The following is a 27,229-nucleotide window of genomic DNA, read 5'->3' as shown; positions in this document are numbered from 1 at the left end:
ATGGGCAGGGAGTCGAGAACTGATGAGGCTGGGAGCGGGCGGCCAGGAGGGTGGGTGGATGTGTGGGTGGCATGTGTCTGTATGGAGGAATAGGGGCAGGAGAGCTGTTCATCGGAGTAAAGCAGCACGTCGAATCCAGGTGTTTGCAAAAAAAGTTGTGATTTTAGGTGCACGGCATCAATCAAACTTTCTAAAAAGCTCAGGTTGCTGACGCCTTGATCCGTGTGCCTCCTCCCACATCTGTGTATGCAGGCAGAGCCAGTGCTGGCACGTTAGGAGCAGGACTTCTGTTAGTTCGGGCAGTGCTTCAAGACAAGAGGATTCCACATACGGGCTCAGTCCATCAGAAAATGCAGCTGGTGAAAACATAAACCAGCTTTGCCGTGTTAGATTTGCTAAAAGTGGTGTTTGGAGTGGGGGGAGCATGGGGAGAAGCAGTGCACAGGGAGGGAAGTGGGAATGGAAGATTGTTTTCTGCAAAGGTGGGAGCCGTCAGCAGAGTGGGAACTGGGGGGGGCAAACTCGGCTGAAGGGGGGCAAGGGGAAATTGGGGTTTAGACTGAGGAAAAGGGCTCAGTGTAGGAGGCTGCCCTGAGAAGTAAGGCCGAAGGAGAGGGAATAAGGCTTCGGTGCTGAGCCTGCGCTGCAGGAATTTCTGGGGCACAGCTGGGACGTGCCCTTCTCATTGTCTCTGCCATTGCTTTGGGAGAGGAGACAGAGCGGTAGCTTAAGGGTGAATAACTGGTGGAGTGGTGCCGTGGGGATGCTCGGAGTAACGGCTGCTGTCTCGCCATCCCCCCAGGTTCAGATAGATACCTTGGGTCTCGAGACGTCTCGCGGCTGAGCAGCCGTGACCCCTCGTCCTGGACGGTGGAGGAGGTGATGCAGTTCATACGAGAATCAGATCCACAGCTGGGACCCCACGCTGACCTCTTTCGAAAACATGTAAGTATGTCTGTATATATGTATATAAATATATATGTGCATGTGTATACATATATATATGTGTATTGTATATGGGAGGAGGCAGATCATCACACAAGGAAAATCTAGGAGAGTCAGCAGCACTTCGTACCAGCTGAAGTTTTGTGCTAAGAAAAACATCTTCATAAATCCTGCTCATACCGTGTTCAGGCTTGGGATCCTCTTACTCAGAAATCATCAAGGGGAAGACATCGCAGCCCAGCTGGAGCTAAAGCACTGCTGCCTCTGTGCGGGTGGAGCTCAGCTCTTCGCTGCATTTGAACCCTCTCACTGAAAACACAAAACCTTGTTCATTCTGGAGTCTTAATATTCACCTCATAGCAAATTTATCCTGGCAAGGAACATGTTCTAAGTGGAATTCATTGAGTGTGTAGCTGCTAAACTCCCCTATTTCCTCTAAAAAGGAGTCTCCCAAGGCTCTGGTTCTGGTGCATATCTTTAAATTTGTAAAATAGCTGCAGACGTATAGCTTTGTACAACTAAAGCTACAAAAATTTTGACAGCTCCATGTCCTGATTCCTGTCAAACAGTTTGTCTTCCTTCTGCCTTTTGATTAAGTCCATGTTATAGCTGGTGGTTCTCATGAAGTCAGAAGAGCATATGAGAAAATACCTGTCTTCCCCAGGCAGGAGAGGTGGACGCGATGCTTCTTGGTCTGTGCTGGGACAACACTCATTTTGTTTTGTTTTGTTTTAATTAGTTCTATTTTAGAACCACCAGTAAATTGAAAGTGTTTTGTTTTAATTACACAAGAGAGTGCTCAGCTCTGTAAGGGATAAAAGTCCCCTGTATTGGCAATCCTGAGGAAGAACTTCTCTGTCATCTGAAGAGGGGAAAAGCAGAACAAACCTGGTACTGGAGCTCACTGGAGATCTTGCCAAGTGTGAGACCTAACTGAGCATCGACATAGGACAGGATTTTCTGTTGTTTGAAGTTGTGATTTTTATTTTTCCTTTATAAGTCCAATAACGTTTTCTTCTTGGAAACCTGTCCCATGCAAAGCTTTGGACCAAGCCTGGATTAAGTCAAGGAAAGGAGTGCTGCAAGGGACTGGAAAAGTTAGACTTGCAGATGCTAAGTGCAAAGCTGTTCTCTGGTTATTCCGAGCTTCATGATCCTTCCCCTCCTGAGCCTCAGTGAGGGACACATCTGGCTCAGCTGTAAAGCATCAGATACTTTGAAAGCTGTTATGTTGAAATGAGCCTGGCTGGAGTCAAGATGCTCCACCGTTGCTCTGCCAGCTGCTGGGACTTTGCTTAGAAAGTCCAGAAACCCTCTTTGCATGCAGTGGCAGCCTCTGTGGGGTTATGGGGTTTGGTCCCTTGTCTCCTTCTTCAGCCTTGGCTGCAGGGCTGTTGTGTCCCAGCAGGGCTGCTGGCAGGGCTGGTGCATCCTCTGCCAGGAAATGTCTCCTGCAGTGGGATGACGATGCCCTTGAGTGAGAGGCTGCTCCCTTTGCACTGTGGCTGCCTCGATGGTTCCCCTGTCAAGGAAACCCCCCACGTTTCCTTCCTCCCCACCTCCCTTCAGGATTTGCTGACCAGCTGGACATGGCTCCTTCGTGCCTTATCGCCCAGCAGATTTCCCACCACCTGGGGGGGTTGGGGCTGAACCCCTGTGCCGCAGGCAGGGTGGGATACAGGGATGCCTGTGCTGGGATGTTGCAGTTCAGTGCAACCTGCCCTGGCTGCCACAGCTGTGCTCCCCCAGCCGTCCTGACGCTGGGCACGGCCTGGCTCAGCCCGGGTTGGCCGTACCGGTGTAGTCACAAGTGCTGCCGTTTCGCCTCCTTGCAGGAGATCGATGGCAAAGCCCTGCTCTTGCTGCGGAGTGACATGATGATGAAGTACATGGGGCTGAAGCTGGGGCCAGCCCTGAAGCTCACTTACCACATCGACAAGCTAAAGCAAGGCAAGTTCTGAGAGGACGCTTGGCAGGACGGACCCTGGAAGCTCCGCTCCTGGCCACCCATACCTGCGCTTGCCTGCCGACAGGTACGCATGCACACACACCCATTTATGCCGCAGATGGACACCTCGCTGACAGCCTGGCCCCGCCGCAGGGGTCCAGCCACCCACCCGCCCCCGCACCAGCGGCCAGGCCCCGGCAGGTGCTCGGGAGGAGACTGGTGCACAGTTGTCCTGGGGCTTTGCACTGGACTCGAGTCGTGGGCATCCCGTTGGAAGCGGAGGGTCTCTCCCTGCTGCGCAGCCAGCGCTTCTCCGTGGGCTCCTGCTCCTGCTTCCCTGGGATGGAGCCTGTGGGGACTGGGTGCTCACACTGCCTCCTCTCCCTCTCGCTGTGGCTTGTGCGCTCCTGGCCTCTCCTGTCCGGGCTGACCCTTGGCTCCCATCCCCTCGGAGGGGTAGGGGGCTGCCGGCTGCGAGGGGGGATGGTGCCCCCGACCTGCACTCAGCCTCGTAGCACCGCAGCGAGCTCAGAGCAACGACCACCCCCATCCCCGTCTTCCACGCCTTGGGGGAGCCCAGCCGCCCAGCCCGGGCACCGTGCACCTCCTGAGCTCTGCCTGGCCCTCAGCTCCCGGCATGCCTCCAGCTGGGGATGCCGGGCTGGGGATGGAGCCGTATTTATTTCTGACTGGGGAGGCCGTGCGGCAGCACACGGCGCTGCCCGGGAGCACAGGGCGAGCTGCGAGAGAGCTGGGGAGCGTGGCTGGGTCTGGGGGACCCACGGCAAGGACAGGCCGGGGTTGGCGCCGGAGGCTGGCTGGATGCTGCAGGACTCGACCGATCCTTCTCTCCTTTTTTTTTTTTTTTTGAGTAGGGTTTTTTTTTTGGATATTTTTTTTTCCAATAACGAGTTGCCTGTTTAAAACGATGAAATGATTTTTCTACCTGTTGAACTCACAGCTCTTGGAGATTTTTAGCCAGAGATGCAAAGGTTCGTCTTCCCAGGGGCCCTCCCTATCCTCTGGTGTTTTGGTCCGTCCTAGCTCAGTGTGTGTGAGAGGGTGTTGGGTCTGGCAGGTCAGAGGAGCCCAGTGCAGTGACCTGCCCTTGCGCTGCTCTTCCTGCGAGGGCTTTGCCCTACCCCGGGGCACCTATTTGTTTCAGACAGTCTAATGTATTTATTTTTGATGGCACTTGAGCAGTAACCTGCTGCTCCAGACACGTTACTGCAGCTGCAGGAGTATCAGGGCTGCCTGTGGGACCGGGGCTGCGCGGGCCCCTGGAGCATCGCCTGCCCCGGCCCAGGCCAAGCTGGGGAAGGGCTGGCGGGGGCAGTGGGGGCTGCCCAGGTGTGTGCCCCCGCATGCACCCACAGTGCGCTCCCGCACATGCTTCCTTTCTGCAGTGACCCGAGGGCCGGGACAGGATGCTCCACTGCAAGCACTTCCTTCGTCTGTCCTTAGCTCACCCTCTGCATCCAGAGCAGCGTCTCGCCCTCCTCCGTGCCAGCCGCAAGGGCCCTGGCCAGCACCAGAACTGGCCCCGTGGCAAACAACTCTCCAGTCTCTTGCACTGGGTCAGGTTTACCCCTAAGGGGAAAAGTTGCAAAAAAAAACAAAAAAAAAAAAAAAAAAAAAACAAAAACTAACCCCAAAGTAATAAAAAGGCTTTTTGTTGTACAGCACAGTCTGTGCTGCAGTCCCTGCCCTTGCACCACCGTGCTCGGAGCCAGGGGGGCTGTGGCCGCTCAGAGAGCCCCATCGCTCACAGCATCAGTCCTGGGACGCCCCCATTTTTACCTGACGCTGATCCCGCTGGCCCGCTGCAGACAGGCCCCCATGCGGGGTCAGCCAGTGCTTTTCTCTGCACTTATTTTACGTTGATTTGTTTATAAATAAAAGGATAACTAAGTTCCTCCCCACTGTTTGTGTGTGCACCGATGGGAGCCCGTGGCTGCCGGAGGGGGGGATCCCGGGACGGGGTGGGGGGTTGCTTCAGGACAGACCCCTGGCTGCTGCCCAGCGCATGCAGGAGAGCAGGGCCAGGCCAGAGAAAAACAAAGCGGCACAAGCAAAGTGGTGGTGCAAGGAACAAGGGCTGGTCAGTGAGTGACCTCAGCCCTGCGCCTCTGCCCCACGAGGGTGCCCCGAGGTGGGAAACGGGGGTGGGCAACCACCACCCGCGGCCAGAGGGTGGGCACGAGGTGGGGGGAACAGCCGAGCCCCCTGCATCGCTCGCTGACGCAGGCCGTGACCATGGTCTCCACCTCGGAGCAGCTGCACGTTGGCCAGGAGCCCCGATGTGCTGCTGGGGGCTGCCCTGTCCCACAGGGAGGGGGCTGGTGGCACGGGCCGGGCAGCACAGGGGGGCCAGAGACCCCGCCGGGCCCCACACCGGGGCACCGTGACCCCGGGCCTCCAGCGGCAGCACGAGGTGGGGGGAAGCCGGGGTCAGTCCCACCTTCATGCCACGAGCCCGGGATGCGCCTGGAGCACCTTGTGGGGTCTCCTCGGGGCTGGTGGTTGGAGGGGCAGGGGGGAGCCCAGCCCCAGGGCGGTGGGTGCTGCTGGCCAGAAGGGGTCCCAGCTGGCCCTGGCGAGGTGGGAGCAGCACCCGTCTCTCCTGCAGCCGTGGCGTTGCGCCGGGGCTCTGCACGCCCCGGGGCCTCTGCCCACACCCGCCCCTCGCAGCTCTCGCCGGCCGCACGGCGCCCCCAGCCCGGGCCCTCGGGGCCCTGCACCAGCCCCCAGCCGGCCCGTCCCCCCGCACGGCTCCGGGCGAGCAGCGCGGCTGAACGTCCCACAGCAGGTCACCACCCCATTCGGGTAAAAACTGACATTTTTCTGCCCTCCAGAGGCTGTAGGCTCAGACCCGCTTCCCCAGGTTTCCCCGCTGCCGGGGGAAGCCCCGTTATTTCAGCCAGACTTTGGACGTACGAGTCTAAAACCCACCGCGAACACTGCTAACAAACGTAGCTTATGCTGGATGAATTTCGAATGGGACAGTACTACAGTTCAGCCCTTTTCCTCCCTCTGCGCTACGGAAGGAAGAGAGCAGGCTCCTGCCTAGTTACTCATTTTATTACAAATATGCATTTAATGACCAAGTCAGATGCACAGTTTTGGCCAAAACAAAAACAATTCAGAAGAAAGCAAACCAAGCTGTGCTACAGCTGAGGAATGATCTCGCACGGCTAGAGGGCCAGCCGTGCCGGGGCCGGTGTTCAGCATCTCGACTCGGTTGATCATTCTTGCAGAACTGTTGTAATTGGCACACACAGAGAACGCTCAAAGCTTTCCAGGCTAAATGCAGCTTTACAGCAGATACTGAAAATAATTGAGCAATAAAGCAAGAGGGGCTGTGGGAAAGATCACTTAGGATGAGACAGGACAGCATTTAGATTTGGCATCAGACAACACAGGAGTTAGCACCGAGCCAGGCTCGAGGCATACAGCTTTCTCCAAACTTTAATGAACTGAAGAGTTCTGAACATACAACACTCCAGACAACTGAGACACTTTCCTCCTTTCTTCTAAACAACCAAAGACCAAAATCTGTGTTGCTTGTGCTGCAGCAAGATGCAGGGGATAATAAAAACACAAAGCAAGTGTGTTTCCCACCCCAGAACTGCCAGCACTGAGCTTACCGTAGGACAGCACACATCTACCAACTACACCAGAACACTGTAGGCGAATTACGAAGCCCCTCCCTCAGGAAACAGCACTTCGGTATTGCATTGAGTGCGGGACACGCGGCTCTGCTGTATAAAAAAAGGCAACGGAAGGCTCCACTTCCAATCAATGAAAAAAAAGCACCATGAACTGTTTAGTCCAAGGCAAATCACCATGGGAGCTGTTAAAGGCAGCATCTGAAAGTAGTTCACTTTCTTTTCTGTACCTCCCCCTTGATGCAAGGAGTTGAAATTTCCCAGCCCAAGCAGCAGCACCAGCAAACACTGGTGCAGAAAGGGCTAGCAGTTACGCCTCATTTCAGGCAACGATGGGCTTTCCTGACAGTTTTGCTTGGGGTTTTCCCCCACATGTTCCAAGATAATTGCATCCCTGCGGAGTGACATATCACAGTTAGAGCTGATCACGTTCCAGATTAACTCTATTCCAGGAAGATTTTCCTGGTTAAAAGTTCATTGCTGGCAATGAAAGTACCAAGACCACCAATGCCAAACACTTTTAAATACTACTGAAAAAAAAAACCCAAAACAAAAAAGAACAAAACATTCCACCACCATCACCCCCCCCAAAAAAAAAAAAAAAAAAACTGCATAAAGCTGCACAGACCCATCCTCTGCAGCACAGCACAGCTCAAGAACAGAGCAAGCCCCCAAAATAAGTTCACTAGTAAGTAATAAAGACTGCTAAGGGAGCAGAAAGGCTGGAGAAAGCAACTCAACTGTCATTGTCCAAGATACAAACCCATGCCAGTGTTACCATGCACTAGGAAGCAAGTGTGCAACTGGATTCTCCCCAACACAGCAAATCCCATACCCAAATTTGCTTTTTGTCTCCAAGATGGTGCTAACTGAAGTCTAGAGGTGCATGTGCTGTGATGAGCTCTCCTCCAGAAATAAATAAAGAGTCTACACAGAAAATAAACTTAAGTACAGAAGAGTTGGGGAAATAAAGGGACAGGATTTCATAACGAAAATTATAAAACTGTAACTTAAAAAAGCCCAAAGCTGACAGCGTTCAAGCTATTGCTGTAAGAATGCCTGGAAAATCTAATGAAGGCTCTTCTCTTCAGCGAAGACACATCTGGAAAAAGAGAGAAAGAAAAAGAGCAGGAATTACTGACAGTGAAGAGCAACAGGCTGGAATTGCACAGCACACTGGGTCTTACATGCACCACCCCAGGCAAACGCAGCACGTGGGACCTGACTACACTCCTCTTCCCGGGATAAAAGGTGTTTATTAGTTTTACAGGGGCACTATGGCAACGTTAAGACCAGTGTATTACACCCCTGAGAAAGCAAGCTCCTTCGAGAAGTTGACATTTAAATAAACCGTGGGAAGTGAGCACTGTTCAGCTGAGAGCTGACTTCCTGCCCTTCCCAGCGCTGCCCACAGCAGGGACCAAAGGAAAATCTTCATGACGATGCAGCTATTGAGTCGAGCTGGATGTGTACCCACAGGCCAGTCAGCTGGACACGCCACACATGCCAGTGTCACTTTCCCTACAATTTCTTCACGCGAGGACAGCCTCCAAGCCATCGGGTATCAACACAGCACCCAGACTGTCACACTACGGAGCACACCAGATACTGTCAGCAAGTCAGAGGTTCAGAATAGCTTTAGGAGGATAAAAACAGAGAGAGGATTCTTCAGCTTTTAGTTTGCTGCTGTACCCGACACCTAACGATCCCAGCCACCTTCAGCACCGCAGAGGCCCAGTCTCATGGCCAGGGATGGGAGTTACTTCTGTGCTAGACTCAGGCTAACCCTCACTTTCACTCTGCAGTTAGCTTTGGAAGCAAGGAGAGGGAGGAGGGAAAAGCTGGACATCCTTGGTCCCCTCGCATTCAGCAATAAACCCCTGCTCTCACTTGACATGTGTGTGCACAAATGCTGATTAACTTCCCCAAAACCACCATACAAAACCAGCCAGAGCAGTGGGAAAATGTGTCATGTCCAGGATCACATACTGCACAGAGGGAGAACTGATTTAAAAATTAAGTCTACCTTTTTCTGCTGAAGTCCGAAAGCCAGGTTTTCGTGCCCCCACTCCACAACTGGATGACATGCATGCAGTTTTCACATCCACACAACAACTGCAGCAGCTATTGCATTTCAGAGCTCACAGGTTTGACAAAGAAACTTGCTGTATCAGGAGATGGGGGAGAATGGCTGTTTCAAAAATGTTCTTTGGCAAAGGCGAGAGATTGCTCCTCCAGTATTCAGCTTTCTAAATCCAGTAACCCCTTGCTCAGCTTTGCCTCCATTTTCAGGAATGTGTGCTATATTTGTGCTTTGTTTCTTTACTGGAGTTTAATCTCAAACTCCCGCATGTATTTTTATACTTTATTATGTGTCAATTTGCTAAGGAAATACTCACTGACATCTGTTACACAGACACGAGGTATTACGCATCCCTCGGCACGGCTGAAGCACATGTGTGAGCACCAGTTTTTACCGTGTGCCAGTTTTCTGCCAACTGATGTGAAATGTTCAGATGCCAGGAGGAAAGACTGGGCAAGGAATTTTTTCAATAATGAAGAGGTTCAGGTCATTAAAAGTTACCAGGAATCAGTCATGATTTACTGATGGGAACTTCAGCTCTGTTATCTCCAAGTCAGGCGAGCTGCTGCCACTTCTATCGCTGTAGGTGTCCCTGCAGAATTCAGAAAGATTTTATTTTATGGTGCACAAGTGCTTTATAGACCTAGATTTATCAGCAATTAGCGGGGCGTGGTAGCAAGTACTGCTAGCCGAGGCTGAAAAGCAGAGCACACAAAATTCCTAGTGTAGCTAGCTGTCCCTTTGGAAATTGGGCTGAGTCATCATCAATTTTAAGGTTTGTAAATTAAAATGATTATACATATAATAAGCATTTTGTAAGGCAAAGTTATTCTAAATTAAATTCATTAAATAGGAAATAGGAGACTGGTTAACCACCCATAAGCCATTCTATTTCAGCTTCCTGGTAAAAGCTGATTGCCTTTAATCCATTAAACAGCTTTTTCAGAATCACAAAATAATTGCGATCGGCAGGACCGCAGGACAGTTACACCACAGGGACAGCTCTCACATCAGACACGGCTGCTCAGGGCTTTATCCAGTCACGTTGTGAAATTCTGCAAGGACAGAGAGACTGTGCAGCCTTTCTGGGCAACTTGCACCAATAACATGTGGCTGTTCTAATGGTGAGTAAGATTTTCCTTATATCCTGTCAGAACCTTCTTATTTCAATTCATGTCCATCCGTTGTGTCTCATCCTCCTACCATGCACTTCTGTAAAGGTCCCGTTTTCATCTTCTTGATAACATTTTTGTAGGCGTTGGCAGGCTGCTCTCAGGTCCCCATAAAGGCTTCCCTTCTCCAGGCTGAGCAAGCCCAGTTCCTTTGGCTTCTTACTCACCGGGCACATACTCCAAACGCCTGACCTTAGCAGCCCTCCACTGAACTCTGACCAATTTATCCGTGTTTCACTTGTACTGGGTGACCCCAAACTACATAGGATATTCCAGATGTGGTCTAACAAATGCCAAGTAAAGAGACATTAATAATAACTTCTCTCCATCCTGCTGGCTGTGCTCTTACTCATACAGCCCAGGATGCTGGTTGGTGTTCAGTTTGCTGTTCACCAGGACCTCATCAGCAGAGCTGCTCCCCAGCTGCTCAGTCCCCAGCCTGTGTTCCTCCAAGGGGTTCCTAGATGCAGGACTCTGCATTTGTCCTTGTTAAGCCCCGTCAGGTTCCTGCTGGCCCACTCCTCCAGCCCAGGTCCCTGCAAACAGCAGTCCCATCCTCAAGTGTACAGTCCCTTCCCCCTAGTTTGGTGTCACATGCAAACCTCACAAGAGTGCAATGAGCCTCCCCTGAAAACGTGATGACACAGGAATGAAGGGGAGTACAGGATGGGCTGTAACACCCACCAATACTTTTTTAGATTACATGATAGCCATGGAACAATTCGTGACCAGCATCACAAAAAGACTCCAAGAGCAGATATACTAACTTAGGATGCTGCAGTCACCTCCCCCGCTCTGAGAAGCCACTTCAAACTCAGATGTCCAAAAGCAGGAAATTAAAATACCCCTCAGCATTTACAGGCGTTGAAATGAGCCATCTTGACACAAAAACTCTCTTCAGAGCAGGTCAGTCAGAGCACAACTGACAGCCGTTCTCCAGGCATCGACACAGGAATTCCTGTGGTGCAACTGTATTGCAGCTCGACCCAGAAAAGGCCAATACTTTCCTTTTTGCATTCTTTAGCTTAATACATTCAGTGCTATTTCTCTTTTGCATTTAGTTTGGGCTTTGCTGCTTAGTGCACTGTAGCAGCATCCCAGCTACACTACAAATCCTCTGTGTTCTCCTCTATAAGGAAGAAAACGGGTCACTACCAAAGTGATGTTTAGGTGTTGCATATTGCCATGACTGCTGAGCAGAACTGCGGGGCATGGGGGAGCAGCAGCAGAAGTAAATGCACCATTAGGTCTACCCAAAACATTAGCTGCTTTGCAAGCGGAGACAAAAGAAAGCTTAAGTCAGCAGAAAAAGGAAAGAAAAAAACCCCAAAGCTGCAACCACCAGGGCCCATTCTTTAAACCAGCAACAGGAACAAGTTTCTTAAGGACCAGCCCGGACCCAGGACTCATACAGGGAATGGGGGGAAAACCCCAGGAGGCCTCCAAACACCCAAAAGAGCAGGTCCAGCTGCAGTTTCCCCAAACATCTCTGACTAACATGAGACTGCAGTTACTCTCACTGAAGTCGGGACCTCGCTGCAGGACAGCTCTACGGCACTACTGTCAATCTTAAAATGCAAGAGAAGAGAAGAGGTTTCACAGAAAAAGTGGAAAAAAGAGATGCTGTAAATACCCCCTAGTTACCCTGCAGTAACTGTGCCAAGAGGATTCTCTGGTTTATCCTGTAGGAAGAAGCACTGCCCTGTGAAAGGTCTGAGTGGTGTCTTCCTTCAACCTACCTGGGTGAGAGCCTGCAGCCCTTTTGCAGGTAATGTGTAAGTCTTCCTGCAGATGCCAAGAGGAGGCCGAAGTATGGGGGAGATGGCTTAATTGGTCTAGAGAGGAATTCAGGGTGATACTGAACACCAACGAAGAAAGGATGCTCTAAAAGAAAGAAACAGAAAATATTAATGCCAAGTCTCTTAAGCCTGTGGCTGAACTGCAGTCCAAAGCACTGATCACGTTGAAGGCCTGATGATGGGGAAGAACTGTCATTTCTATCCTGCCTTTTGCCCCCAAACGGACAGGCACATGGGGTATTTTTTTTTAGCATAACTTTATGGATGGAATCATTCTGAGAGAGTCTGGGCTGGTCCCACACAAAAACCTGCTCAATTACCCTATGAACACCCTCCCTTGTAAATACCTGCACCCACAAACTTACTGCACAAGTACTCACCTTCCAGCTCAACCACTTCCATTCGCTCTCCCTCCTCATCCTGGCCTACAAACTTCAAACCTTGCTCTTCAAAACACTTTTTCAATTCTGGATTGACCTAGAAGACCAGAAGCAAGAAAATCCATGATCCCCTGTGTTTGGATTACACAAAAAAGCTCAATACCTACAGTAGCATGTGGATAACTGGCTAGCTGAAAAGGGTCACACAGACACAGTCCAGCTGGCTGGACAAAAATGCACATCGTTCTCAGCTTATCTGAAGTAAAGCAAAATACACTGTCTTTGGCTGTCCTTGTTACACAATAACAGGAAGATTTCGGCGGGAAAAGAATGTTGCAGGTGGGAACAGAAAACTACAGAAGAGAAACTAGGGGCGGACTTGGTATTTAGGCAACTAACCAATAATGAGCTTAACTTTTGTAATATGTATGGGCTAATTATAAGAAGGCATAAAAGGTGACTGTAAGAGACAATAAACGAAGTCTGCTGATCACTCATATTGAGTGACTGTGTCTTCCCTCCGTCGCGACAGTAGCATTTTTACCTCAAATCTGTGTCTATGTCTCTCTTCCAAGAAATCATGATCTCCATACAGCTTCCCTACACCAAAAGGAAGACTTTTCTTAGAGCAAATGCCAAACAGTTTCCACAATGCCAATTTTTAACAAGTTCACATGAATAGCATCCATCCATCAGAATCTGCCACTTCTAGAGGGGACCAGTTTCATTGAGATCTCCATACCCCTATCAGAAAAAAAATCTGCAAACACCTACAGTGCAATGATACTTTTAACATCCCCAGGTCTGATTTCCCCACACCCACAATACATGCATGTCATCCCCAGGAAACACTTCCGAAAGAGGTAAGAAATGCCTTACTCATGATTGAATTCTTGGTTTGGAAGAGTGTCCTTCTCTTGCCAAGCCTCATGGTCCCACCCATTTGCCCAGGATTATGTTCCGGCATGTCTATGACCTGTGAAGAGCATTCAGGGAGGTGAGAATGAAGGAGCAGTAACAGTCCCAGGCAGACTCTGAAACCTTAAAGGGGGAAAAACCCTCAACATCTATACAGAAAACAAGCAAACCACGTTTGTGGGTGTTCAGGAAGCTTTAGCATAGGAAATGGTCTCAGTCAAAGCCTACACAGATCACACACACTAATACTGTGCTGTTTACTGAACTAAATGTTAAAACAAACAAACAAGCAAAGTTACAGAAAAAAAAATCCCCAAATCAGAATCACTTATACTTTGATAAATAACTTCATAAGCCGTTTTTTTGAGAACTTCTTCCTTTTGAGTAGCATTTTAAATTGTAGCAGAAGCCAGTCATTATGGTGGACCCTGGAGGAGGCACACAGTCTCAGAAATGCAGGTTCAGAAATCTGTCCACAAATGTTCCAAGGATTTCATGTCTGTCTGTGTTAATTTCTGAGTTCATAATTAAACAGTTATGCAGTGGAATCTGGGTATCATTAAAGCTTTACTCTGTGAAATCAGTTAGCTTTCAAGCTGCCCCTTAAGAAGCTTTTATCTCTTAGAAAACACCTTGCTTTATGAAAAAGTGTAACTAAAAATAGAAGTGTTACGAGTTTCACGTATAATAAGCACTGCAGTCTTCTATGAAGCAGCAACTGCCATGCAGGTAACGAGGCAAAGGCATTTTCTTTTCAGGTGAGTAAATGATGGCAGACAGGCTTAAAACAAGACACAGTAATCCAAGCTCCTAACTGTACCGACAGGTACATGCAGAGAAGTCTAGCACAGCACAGTAAGGACATTACAAGCAAGTCACCGTGAACTCACCACTGGATGACCAGTCTTGGGGTCAAATTCTGTCGAGTTAGCATCTGCAATGTAATATTCATTAATGAGAAACATGACTGTCCCTCACACCATGACATGCATTTCCAGCTGCATCTCATCCCTGCGCTTCTGGCAAGCGGCAGCCTGAACTGTGCGGAGCCACCCAGCTGCACAGAGCTGCCAGCTCAGCCCCAGGCAGCAGAAACAGGACTCTTGTCAGCACTGACACAGGAGCAGATGATAGGATGAATTCCCGAGACTGCCTGGATGTTGCAATCTGGGGGCAACCAGTCTAGTGCAATCGGTGATGAAAGCGAGGGTCGTTCAGGAAAATCACACGTTCAACAGCTTAGAATACCTTAAATAAAGCCAGGGAGGGGAAAGGGAGCAGAAGTACTCCAAGAAGCACACCTCCCCCTACGTTCACTACTAGTGAAACTCAGAATCAGGCTGAGCAATTAAATTTAGCACTCTGTAAAGGGAGTTTTGACAACAGGGACCTAGTCAATTCAAACAGTGGAGCTCAGAAAGCAATTCAGCTCACTGAACTAGGTGCAGCTGCCTGGTCGGCTGAATTGCTTTTTGGTCTTCATTCCCACTGGCTATTATAATGGGAATTTAGGATGTCCAGCACACAGGCACAACTCCATTGAGGTGTTTTATTCAGGAGATGAACCTCACTCTAAGTAATGGAAAGTTTTGTCACTGTAAGTATGCCTTACTCCACTGATATTTATTTGAATAGGATAAGGAATTTTTTCCTTTTCCTTTGAAATAGCAAACCAAATGGGGAATTTTACAGGCTTAGGAAAAAAAAAAAATCTACCCACCAATGAAAAATTTAAAATTACATGTATTACTCAAGCAATCAAAAAAATTACCAAAAAACAGGAATGGTTTTGTGCAATTACCTTGCCAACCAAGAACACTGCGCGCAAACTCCACAACTGCTAACTGCATTCCCAAACAAACTCCTGCAGAAGGAAAGACAGAACCAAGTCAGGACAAGGATCACTGACCCGTATCACGAAGCACGTGCACTTTCACAGAGCAGTCCCGAGTTAGAGGGAAACCTGGATGAGACAGACCTTTGACTCAGATTTAGGGGTCTGTTCACTCTGCACCAAGTAGCTCCGACAACTTTTGCTCCACACCTCCCTTCCCCACGCACTCTGCTCACACATTTCCAGTCTCTCACCATGTTAATTTTGTTTAAATGCAGCCATATATTCCTTCGTGCCAAGACCACCACAGCCTCCTCTGAAACCTCCTCTCAGACTCCCACCCCCTCATTACAGAGACTCCCTGTAATCACATCCCGCCCCGCTCTGACCACCTCAGAGCTAACTACAGACGACAGCTGTGTCACCCCGTTACGCTGAGCATAGATCGCTGCCTTCCTCAGCCAACCCTCTTCCAAAGTGTACATTCTAGACACCAATGAAAGTCAGTAAACCTCTTGCTGCAGATCAGTTAGGCTGTTATTCAACCTCTTTATTTCTTCTTATGGATGAAACATGTTTTCTCACCTAAGAAGGGTTTTTTCTGTTTTCTTGCCCAGGAAATAGCTTGAATTTTGCCTTCTGTCCCTCGAACACCAAATCCACCAGGAACCAGAACTCCGCTACATGAGGATGAGAAGATTCCATTCACATGGGGCTCACCAGTGTGATTCCCCCCATTCCCGCCTCTCTCCCATAAAATCTTGGACTTGCAAGACCTCACTCCTGAAAAGGGCTTTAAAGTAGCTGATGTGACAAGGCCTGCCTGCAGCACATCTTCCACACGACTTCACATGAGCCGTCACATAAAATGTCACCGAATTTTCAGGGAAACATTTTGTAAATGCACATTTTACCTTCCCGAGAAATCTCAAATACGATGCAGGTTACAACACTAGAGCGGTTCACGTCACATGGCTCCCATGCTCTGCACCAAACGTGTTCACGAACACGTCACCCTGCCCGCCCTGCTGAGGAAGCCGCTGGCTGCAGTGTCCAGCGCTCTCCCCGCAGGCACAAGGCCACCGAATTCTGCAGGAAGTTCTTTGTTCTCCTGGGACCACCCAACATCTGCTTCCCTGAGGGATAACAAGCCCCACTTATTCTTGTTTTCTGGGCTAACTCTTGGCACTCCTCTGCATCCTAATGCTTCTTCCCTTCACACACTGTCTTCCTAAAGAACTTTATACCACACTTAAACCTTACGCCCTCTTCATTTGGCTTTAATAGCCTTTACCAGCACCTACCCTCTCCCCTTATTTCCTCTCACCCTGTTTCCCCACTAAGTCTGTGCACATCCTTATGGGCACCATCATTTCCCCCACCGACGCCTTTCACAAACTCGCTCATTTATTTAACAACCCTCCATTTTACATCTTATCCTAAAGTTCGCTGAGGTGGATTTGGGGCAATGTCAGCGTGCTGGTAGAGTGCCTAAGAAAATAGTCTCTGGTGAGGCTCTTAATTCCAAAACTGTCAATAGCAGCAAGTTTATCAGACATGCTCCAAAGAAACAGCCAGAGTGTAAGAGTCTTACTCAGCACCACACAGCTTCTGCCACGCTTCATGGTATCGGACAGGTTCTTCCTGCAGAGTCTCTGGCTCCAAGTCAGCAGAGTCAATATACTGGGAAGAAATCCAAAAAAGGATGAGATACTGCCACAGGAGCGTACAGGGTCTCCTTGATTCTCATTAAATTATCACCATTCCTCCTGGATAGCTCTGGATTTGTTTCCCACTGGATACTTGCTTATGTTTTTTCTGGGCTGATTACCTGACAGCTAGTCAACGAAACTGCTTTCCCCCACCATCCTACTACTGATGCACCAGCAGAAGCCACGGTTTTTTGTCTTCCTCCCTCAGCCGCTCCTCTGTGACATACATGAAGGCCATGAAACACAGACTCATAAAATGTGAAGTCTTAATGGAGCACAGCAAGATGGGAACACACAGAAATGCAGACAGAAACAACCACACAGCAAGAAAAAACTGAATCATTATTCATCAAATAATTTAATCTCTTCAAGAGGGACTGAAGAAAAGACAGGACATGGTGAAACAGACTGTTGTAATTAAAGGATGTTATGACCAATGCCACATATAGAAAAAACTTGCAAATGTTCCAGTTTCTCATCTACGTATTACAGTATCTCTGAACTGCTGAATGTTCTGGCAGTCTGCTAACCCTTTTGAACAACATTCTTGTCTTTTTTTTTTTCCTCCTTAAAGGTTGGAATACTGCCAAACAGTTCTTTAACCCAATATAGGATCTCCATGTACAGGACTCGCAGAATCCATTCCCTTCTGAATCATACAAATGCAGCTGTGTCAGAAACTACCCACAGATGCATGTGCAGAGTTTACCCTTCACTCGTCTTACTTGGTTTTCTTTTCTCCTCTACTGATTTTGTAAGGTGAAAGGTAACCCAAACATAGAATAGTGCTGTTATAAAGCAAGCACCGATCTCCATGACTCACTGGCATCACGAAATCACCAAAGATTTTAAAAGTATATTTAAATGAAAGTAAAATTTCTGACAACAGGTATGTATTTCACCTCTTCAGAGCACCTAGCTACAGCCAAGACCCTTGGAAGCACCTGTGCAGCCAAACCAGCATTAAAACCTTAATAAAGCCTAAGGCACAAGCATCATAAAACCTATGAATACCAGAAGGTTAACAGCAACAACCCTAAAAAAAGGATCACTTTCAACAACTGTCAGAGGAATTAAAGCTAACAGGCCCTCCTCAAATATATCTACCACTCTATCACAGTTCAGCACGCAACACTGAGCACTGAGGAGTTCCCATCAATTATACAGACACCTTGTATATCTTACAGGATAAAAGGCTGGTTTGCTTTAAGCTGTTTCATGCCTGACAACAGATTTTGATGCTGTAATCCAAGGACAATTTTAAAGTTCACTGGCAGAATCAACTCTCCCTTACCGTCTATGGGTTTGCAAAAAACTTAAGTAAGACGGGCAGCACAGTAGGTGGAAGGAGAAACCCAGGGGGGGAGGTTTATTTTATTTTTACTTTTAAACACACACATGCCCACCCCTACCTTAATTTCAAGTTTGTGGTTGATAGCCAGTGCAGAATGCTCCAGTGCTTTAATGACAGATGCGTAAGAATCTGAAAACTTGGTGTATTTGCCAACAAGCGCAATGGAACATGTTTCAAGGAGACGGTCATACCTAACAAAATCAAAACACAAGTGTTATTTCATCATTAACAGAAAATGGGGGCAAGAATCACATTCTGTTCAAGTAACATAAATGGGCTCTTGAAAGTCTGTCCAACTAGAGAGATGACGACTTTGGAAGAGATGACCTTTTATAATAATTACGACTTTAAAACATCAAAGCAACATTAAAAGAAAGAAAAAAATGCCAATGACAGAGAAAAACAGTTGCAGAAAGTCACATATAAATTAACTCATCTGTGCTTATGCTGAAAAGCCATTCCGAGTAGATCCAAACTGTCTTTTCAGGAAGCTGTATTAGGTTCAAAGTCTGCAGCGAACTATTAGGAGAGAGGATCAAAGCCCAACTCTGCATATGTTTATACTGTACAGCATCTTCCCACGCTGCTTCTGACTGAGTTCACTTCAGCAGCCAGAAATACAGAAAGGATTCCTAGAGTTCTAAGGCTGAAGTGCCAACACCTTCAATCCCCAGCACCTGGCAGCTTGTGATTTGCACAGCGTTCTTGGCTACAGCCAGGAGATTGTTTAAAGTTTATTTCAGAATGCTGAGTACCTTCAACCAAGCTGGTTACCGAGGGCTTTCCCCATCAGAAGGACATGTTATTGACGGTAGTGGCTTGTGTCGGGCATATGAATAAAGGGAAACATCTAGATCTTGAAAATTAACTTCTTATATCGGCAAATATACTTAAGGCTTCAGAAAGGCCCTGAATGGTGACTGAAAAGACTCAATTCACTATTTCCCCACAATCATGCTGTCTACTCCCCACAAGAAAACGCAACACTGTGTCCTAGGAGCCTCAGACAGATCAGTTACAAAACAGTCATTTCACTCGCTTGACAGCATACTCAAAAGGTACATTTTTATAGACACTCCTGATGGCTCCTACATACACCTACAAAAAGGATTTCAACACTTTGTAATGTCACAGGGATTTTTTGTATAAGAAGTGAGGGCAGAGCTGTCTACCTTTTAACTACTTCGAACTGGCTTTGACATACACAGTACACTACCAACACAAGATAAGGAACTCATTAACATTATCTTACAGGATTTTATGAAGGCAGGCTGAGAGAGGTGGGTTGTTAAGCCTGGAGAAGAGAAGGCTCCCGGGACACCTTACTGCAGCCTTTCAATACTTCAAGGGAGCTTATAAGAAAGATGGGGACAAATTTTCAGTAGGAGCTGTAGCAACAGGACAAGGGGTAATGGTTTTAAGCTGAAGTAGAGTAGATTCAGACTAGGTGTAAGGAAGAAACATTTTATGATGAGGGTGGTGAGACAGTGGCACAAGTTGCCCAGAGAGGTGGTAGATGCCCCATCCCTGGAAACGTTCAAGGTCAGGTTGGATGGGGCTCTGAGCAACCCGATCTAGTTGAAGATGTCCCTGCTCACTGCAGGGGGGTTGGGGATTGGACTAAATGACCTTTAAAGGTCCCTTCCAACCCAAACCATTCTGTGATCCTATGATTCTCATGTTGAAGAATATTTTTTTCCAAACTGTTAAACATCTAGGAATAAAATGCGTTTTTGCAGTTAAAAAAAAAAAAAAAAAAGAGAGAGAAAAAAAATTGAGCACATAAGAATACTTGAGGACCATGAAGAACACTCATCACTTAATAACCAGCAACCAAGAAGGGAAATCTAATCTACAGCCTTAAATCAAACTATGCCCAGCGGTGCAACTCACCTGTCAGCCATTTCCTTCCACTTCATGAGCATCCTCCTCGGCTGCCTCTCAATGGGAAGGTCAAGCCTGTGTCTGAAGTAGTCAACAACTCCCTGCTCCTCTAACAACAGAGGAACCCGGTAGATAGAAGAGACATCATGAACACAGATGACCTGTTCATAAAATATGACTGTCATTAAAAATTCCTATGAAATTATTTTTGGACAGATATTCAGAGCGCCTCTGTCTCCACCAGACAACCACATGACCACCTAAACCTCCAGGAAATAACATCTGTTGAATGACCTAAAAACATAAATAGTTTAATACTAGTTTCCATACACCTGAAAAGGTCATCCTTCAACACTTCCCAGGTATTACTGCTCACTGGAGCTCCTTGGAAAGGGCTATAACATGATAACCTACCAGTATGGAAGTCAGCTGCTACGCAGGTTATGTGACTGCACAGTAAAATTCAAAGAACACTTCAGCGAGACTTTGCCCGTGACACAGCCTTCTCGGTCATCCTAATTGAAGCTACACTTAACCTGCCCACAAGCCCAGCTTCCCCGTCTCCCACCACTGTTGTTCTTAACAGGGGTCCCAGTTTGATTAAGGCCCAGGGAAATCTGTGATCTCAATACAGCGATAAATTTTACAGAGCGTCCTTCATCAAATTTAGGATTAAACAACTATGAGCAAAGAATTCTTAGATCAATGAGGAGTATCTATGTCAACTGCTCTAGTTCACTGAAATGGGCTTCTTCAGAAAAGGAAAGACGCTCTGGACAACTGTCAACTGTCCATCAAGAGTGAGACTCATACTTTAAGGATTAAAAATACACCAGCACAACTATTTTTAAATTCATATTTCTCTTGACTCAAATGAAAGCAGAGTTCAACTTTGCAGCAGTAAAAACCCCTAGGCCGCAAATTTTTCTCCTTTACAGTCAATAAAGTTTACTTCTCAGTAAGTAACTTCAGTCAGAGAAACAATCACGTAAAACTGCATTAAACTTCCTGGAAAGTGACTGACAAGAGCAAATTTTCAATTCCTGGCCAACAAGAGGTAGATATTGTACTGCTAACAGATGGTTATTATTGCCAGCTAATTCTGAATTTAATACTTGAAACTGCAAGACTCAGTTTGATCTCACTGTATAGAAAATTAATAAAAATTACTTGACAAAGCCTGGAATTCCAAAGTGATACTCAGTCTTTCACAAAAAGGCAAAATTTTTCAAGCTCCAGCTGGACTGGAAAGTGCTAGTATTAAGCCTACAGACTGTTTGATAATTTTCCAAGGTCTACCTCAAACTATGCTATGCAGAGTAGCCTCAGTACAAAAAGAATCATGCTAGCATGGAATTTTTACGTATCACATAACACTGCAGTGAAGCAATGCTTCTCTCAAATACCATTTCAACTTTTCTGTGCAATCTCTCCTCATGAAATCTTGGGAAGAAGAACAGTATTGTAAAAAGAGTAGTGTACGAAATATATTCACGCACGCTTTAAACCTAATTTTGGGCAACTACTCTGGCTTCTAAATATTGAAAAATCTCATTCTTCTGTATTCACAGAAGGAATGTGGAAGGATAACTAAGGTCAAGAACAGCTATTCAGAAAATACCTTGGATTCCATAGAATTCTCTGAGCCTATGCTAACTACCTTATAAGAAAACCCAGGTACTGGCACGAAAAGGACTATTTTTGCAACAGTTACACATGTAAAGAATGCAAGTAAGACAAAGCAACAAATGAATTATGCAGCTAACAAAAACCACAGCTACAACACAAAAATGGTACGTTCAGATAGAACTCCACTCAGCATGTGACAAACAGCTAGAATATTTACTGCAAGAAGTGCAGACAGCAATCTTTACCTGTTCTGGTTCAACATGACAGAACATGGAAATCTTTTCTTTTACTGAGGTATCCAATGGAGTGGAGCACCTGCAAACAATCTGACAGAACAGCAACATCAAGGCTGTGAAGCAAAACAGAAGTACTCAGACATTCCTATAACAAACCTGTAAAAAACCTGTCTTTCTGCAGTCTCCGTGGCTTGGGAAAAAAACCCAACTCAGTTACTTCTACTTGTTTATAACCAATGCACAACAGCTCTCAACCTAAGCATTGCTCAGACTAGCATGGTCTTGCAACATCCCAGTACTGCATTTTTAAATTCAAAACCATGCAGCAAACCTTACCAGATCTGGTGAGAGACCAAGACCTCTGAGTTCACGAACACTGTTTTGGGTGGGTTTAGTCTTCTGCTCTCCTGTAGAGCTCGGCTGGTCAGAGAAGAGCAGAAGTTAGTCTATCAAATTATGATGATATGTAGCAATGATTCATCAAGCTAATAAGGACTTTCCATCCTGTTAATCTTATAACTTTGATCCAGCTCTCAGACCATTCACGTGAACTTTAAATATCCCAGTACACTATCATTTATATCTCAAAGACTGAAAGCAACCAGCAGAAACCAGAGTTCATGTCTCTACAGTCAGCAGGTATTCACCAAAAGGGTGGTCAAGCACCGGAGCAGGCTGCCCAGGGAAGCGGTGGGGTCACCATCCCTGGAGGTATTTAAAAGCCGTGTAGACGCGGTGCTTAGGGACATGGGTCAATGGTGGGCTTGGCAGTGCTGGGTTAGCGGTTGGACTCAATGACCTTAAAGGTCTTTTCCAACATAAACAGTTCTACGATTCTATGCATTAGTGAGGGAAGGAGAGAGCAGAGACCTTAAGGTTTTTATCCACTGCTTTCTCCAAACACCCAGTATTTTACATTTCTCATTTTTTAATCCGTAAATCACCTGGCCTGGACAGGAGAAAGACAGAGAGCAAAGACTGATCTGCGCTCCAGTGACTATCAAGCTGCTCTGCCAAATCCAGTTCCAAGACAAGGAACACCCATGCTTTCCAGTACTGTTAACATAACCATGGAAGAATTTTTTCAGCAGTGACTCCTGCAGTAGAGATATTTTTGTCTGGTTAAGACTGTAAATCGTCTCCAAAACCAGAGCAGATAATACAGATGAGGATATAAGAGGCATTATATGGCATAAAACACCTTCATATGCTTTTGATATTAACTGGAGTTCAACCCATCTACTTGGCACATACGGGTGTTTTGTTTTTCTTTGTAATTCCTAATTAACTGATTCTTATCGTGCACTGCTTCATAATACTTTTTCTTAGTTGGATCTCTGAACCAAGGGCAACAGCTACTCAAACTGAAATGGCTTACATAGCAGTGAGATGTGTGAGTCTATGAAATGACTGTTAAAAGATCAAAACACACATTAATAATATTGTCTAGGGATTAAAAAAACAGATCATGTTTCAACACAGCATTATGTTTTGAAATTACAAAGGTAACCCAACCTATTTCATGAACTACAGCTAATGAAAATCTGGGGAGTGGCGGGGGGTGTCAGGGGGAAGCACACAGCAACAGAAATATTAAAGAACTCGAGGAAGAGCTTGGAATATGATCTTATTTTAAATAAGTCCAAAGGGTTGCGAAGGTTGGCTATACCACTGAATTTTATATTAGCTTTGCAGAAATGAAAGGATATGCAAATGAAGGGAAAATAAAAGTTTTCAGCCCTAGAAAGCAAGTTTACCTGTAAAAGCTAGGAGACAATTCCATAGAGGAAAAACAGCAGTTAAAGATGCAAAACTGCATTTGCTGCAACTCCCAACTATTTATTACACATTTATGCACTTTGAAAAGTTTCTGTTCACTCCTTGCAAACCTTTTTAACTACATAACCACATATTCTCTGCATTTCTTCTAGAAGTTTCTATATATAGAAATACAAATATAGCAGTGTCTATAGACACAGCATTTCAGAAACATATTCAGAAAGCAAATTCTGGATTGAGGAAGCCTCTGAGCAGCAAAACAATTTGGGTCCTTACCTGGGGAACCAGACTGACATGAATGTTACAGAAATTCTCTCTTTTGGCTTTGAACTGGAACTGGCGGAAAGCTTCAATGAAAGGCATGCTTTCAATATCGCCTACCGTCCCACCAAGCTAAAAAAGACAAAGGCATTTAGAATTAAAGTTAGTACCAAAACATCACCTACTGGACTCGTACACTAAAGCATACTAAAACATACTTAAAAGGACACTAAAACATCTCCCCAGCACCTCCCTCTGATTCCCTAAAGCAGCACCAATACCAATATGAAAAGTACCAGGATTTGCCAGTCATTTGTACTGCTCCCACAGCCCCCAATCTACCCCAACTATTATTTTACCTTCATGATTTCCCCCAAAATGAAAGTCACAATAAAACCAGCTTCTCATATGGGCAGCATCTCTCCACAGAGATTAGGTTTACTTTTATTCTCTCTTTGGGGAAAAGATTAAGGTGTTTAAATTATCATTTAGGAACATTAGGTGGCACTGAGAAGCAAAACTTCTGTTAAGTTTTAATAACTGTATTACAGAGAGTGGTTTTGGACACATGCAGGAACAGAGACAAGGCGTTCTTTGGAGCACTGCCAGCCTCCCATGCGTTGACAGATAGTGCCTCCTAGGTACTTCAGGATCCAGGCTTGTGAATCCCAGAACAGAAATTGGCACTCAAGCTGCAGAGAGTCCTATGTCACCATGACCCGGGCACTCTGACAAGCTCCGTCTCCCCTGTATTAGCATATCCCGCCAGCCAACTCAGCAGACTCAGAGCCTTCGCCCTCCTCTGTCTCCTCTGGCACCAGGACAACCCATACAACACACAGGAAACTGCGCAGGGCTTGTCACCACTGACCTGTGCCATTCCCTTTTCTAGGTCTACGCTTGAACTAGTCGCTCCAAGGCTCCCTTCACTGCTAAGGAGGAAAGATGACTGTTTCCAGAGGGCGATTTACCTGCCCTCCCCCTATCCACCAAGGAAGAGGGCACCGCATGGTTAACTCAGACTCTGGCATATGAAAGTTACAAGAGCTAAAATTCATTCTGTAGACTAATTCACATTACACTAGAGAGCAAAGCACCTCAAAAATACAACTGTCCAAGATTTAAGTCCTTCTGCGTGCAGATTCAGACACAGAACATTCAGAAGATTAGACCACTTAAGTGAAGCCAACAAGGGAGATTTTTAAGAATTCAACAAATGTGAATTCATGCAAAGTTGAACATTACTGGGGAAAAAATGTATTATGCAAAATATGCACATAGTTCAGTTTACTCCATACAAGAAGCAAAACTATTTTTTGGTTTTTTAAGAGCTACAAACCTCAATCACACAAACTTGGGGTTCAATGCCATCTTCATCTACAGGAATTCGTGCCTGCCTCATTACCCACTCCTGTATAGCATCTGTGATGTGGGGAACAACTGAAAAAGAAACCCAGGCAAGGGTTAAAGCCACAACCCACACACATTTCTCCCTTTAACTCATTACAGAGCAAATTACTGAAAGTAACTAGCCAGTGCTTCCCACATGACTTGAGCAGGTATTTGCGTCTTTAAAGAAGTATGCATTTTTGAAGTGATTATTCTTGGCTGTGATTTTGCAAAAGAAGTGCCTCGGCAGGAAATGTAATCCTGCCTCAATTTAAACACATGTAAGCAATGTTTCCTTTAAGCTGGAAGATTCAAGTACAAACAGTCCTTAGCTCTAAGCAGAGAGAGTTACTCTGCTTTAAATTGTCTGCAAATGTCCTTATCCAAACCAGCTGTGGAGAATGCTTAAAAAGGGAAGGGACTGATCTGGTCCTCAAAGATCCTTTGGGTTTTCTACTGACATGACAGTTGTCAATAACCATTTTAACCAGCTAACAAGTATTCCACAGGCGTATTAGTCAGAAGTTGGTTCACATTTAATATCAGCTACGTTAGACAGTTGGATCCAAGTCCAGCACTCAGTCCAAACAATAGGCAGTACGCTGCTGAGGACTGGGAAGTTTTGAGGGAGGGGCGAACAGGTAACCTGATTCAGCACGGCACACACCAATATACCTGCACCAGTGCGCCTTCTGCCTCTCCTTTTGAAAAAACTAAACAAAATTAATCACAGTTGTAGATGATTATTACATACATGTGAAATCACAATCATGTATGACAAAGATCTCAAGTTAAGATGAAATGCAAAAGTCCCCAACCAGAAGAGAAATACAGAATACATTTCTAAGCATCAGAAAGGAAGCTTCACATCACCTTGGACGGTTTTACCAAGATAGTCTCCCTTCCTCTCCTTGTTGATGACATACTGGTAGATCTTCCCAGTAGTCAGATTGTTGTCTTTGGTGAGTCGGATATCGAGGAAGCGCTCGTAGTTACCCAGGTCCAGGTCCACTTCTCCTCCATCGTCCAGCACGAACACCTCCCCTGCGCACACAGGAAAAGGCACAAGCGCACCCGTCAACGGGAAACGGCCCCCAGCAGCACGGTGCTGGGTTTGCCTGTGACAGCTGGAAGAACTCAACGTGAGGAAACACCTTCCCTGGCTGCTACGGCCAGTTTCGGAGCAGCCAGTAACACGAAAAGCCTTATGTAACGCGGGGGCCGGCTGCACCGGGGACCGGATCCCCCAGCCGGGCAGCAACGCCAAGAGGCCGGGGAGCTCGGCCGGCCCGGCGCCGTGAGGGGCTCAGCCCGCGGGCCCGGCCCCCCGCCCCGGCCCACACCGCGACCCCGGCCCCGCGGGGCACTCACCGTGCTCGTACGGGGAGAAGGTGCCGGCGTCGATGTTGATGTAGGGGTCGATCTTGATGGAGGTGACACGCAGCCCGCAGGACTTGAGGATGGTGCCGATGCTGCTGGCGATGATCCCCTTGCCGATGCCCGAGATCACGCCGCCCGTGACCAGGATGTACTTCATCTGCCTCGCTGCGGGCGGCGGCACCGCCTCAGCCGCGGCTCTGCGCCGGGCAGGCGGGCACAGGGCCAGGGGGCGTCCGCCCCGCCACCCCCCACCCCCCGCCGTTCCCGCCTCTCAGCGCGGGCCGCGCGCCGCCCCCCCCGCCAGCAGCCCCCGCCGCGGCCCCGCTGAGCCCCCGCGCGTGTGCGTGGGGTGCGCGTGTCCCGCCCCGCGGGGTGCGCGCGGTGCCGCCCGCCGCCCCTCACCTGTGCCCGCCGGGGCGGCGCGCGGAGAGCGCGTGGCGAGCGGGCGGGGGCTCCGGGCGCGCGCGGCGCTGCGGCCGGCGGGGCGGGCAAAGCGCATGAGGCCGGCGCGCGGCGGGGCGCAGGCGCCCGGGGGGGGCGCGCGGGGGAGCTGCGCGTGCGCGGTGGCGGGGCGCGCACGGGTGGGCGGGATGGCAGGGGGGCGCGGCCGAGGGGCGGGGCGTGGCCGAGAGCCGGGCCCCGCCCCCAGCCCCCCCAGCCCCGCCCCCAGCCCGCCCCCCGCCCCCCCCCCCCCCCCGCTGCTCCCGGGCGGCGGCGAGCGGCGGGCCGCGTCCCGTGCCCAGCGCGTTGCTCGGCTGCCGCGGAGGCAGCGCTCCGGGACGCCGGGAGATGTTCTGTAGCCTCAGCCGTGCCCCGGGACTCGGTGCGGCGGCTCCCCAGGGCGGGAGGGAGCCCGGG

The 27,229-nt window shown here is 47.8% G+C and overlaps 2 protein-coding genes across 9 annotated transcripts in view; one reads left to right on the top strand and one right to left on the bottom strand.

Annotated features, from left to right (window-relative positions):
• The window catches only part of SCMH1 (Scm polycomb group protein homolog 1), a 76,612-nt gene extending 71,801 nt beyond the window's left edge, over positions 1–4,811 (top strand). For 6 of the 8 annotated variants that reach the window (XM_080379196.1, XM_080379195.1, XM_080379193.1 and 3 more), the window contains 2 exons: positions 803–945; positions 2,781–4,811. In XM_080379196.1, the coding sequence (XP_080235322.1) occupies positions 803–945; positions 2,781–2,906 (269 nt within the window). In that variant the 3' untranslated portion in view covers positions 2,907–4,811. Of the gene's footprint in view, positions 1–802; positions 946–2,780 lie in introns of those variants that run through there. The other 2 variants (XR_013926724.1, XR_013926725.1) reach the window with 2 other exon arrangements.
• Positions 4,812–5,958: 1,147 nt separating this feature from the next.
• Positions 5,959–26,927, bottom strand: CTPS1 (CTP synthase 1). Its single transcript, XM_080379225.1, has 19 exons — positions 26,774–26,927; positions 26,363–26,536; positions 25,865–26,035; positions 24,942–25,042; positions 23,618–23,734; positions 21,899–21,982; positions 21,572–21,652; positions 19,707–19,858; positions 17,872–18,004; positions 16,342–16,430; positions 15,333–15,427; positions 14,715–14,777; positions 13,804–13,847; positions 12,875–12,971; positions 12,540–12,595; positions 11,996–12,092; positions 11,556–11,700; positions 9,146–9,236; positions 5,959–7,663 (listed from the first exon to the last, which is right to left on the bottom strand). The coding sequence occupies exons 1-18, from the start codon at positions 26,868–26,870 to the stop codon at positions 9,152–9,154; spliced, it is 1,881 nt and encodes a 626-aa protein (XP_080235351.1). The 5' UTR covers positions 26,871–26,927; the 3' UTR covers positions 5,959–7,663; positions 9,146–9,151.
• Between the last annotated feature and the right edge of the window lie 302 nt (positions 26,928–27,229).

The sequence above is a fragment of the Falco punctatus genome, assembly GCF_963210335.1.
Source record: "Falco punctatus genome assembly, chromosome: 3".
NCBI lineage: Eukaryota > Metazoa > Chordata > Aves > Falconiformes > Falconidae > Falco > Falco punctatus.
The sequence above is the reverse complement of the archived record's forward strand: the minus strand, read 5'-3'. Positions and strand labels throughout refer to the sequence as shown.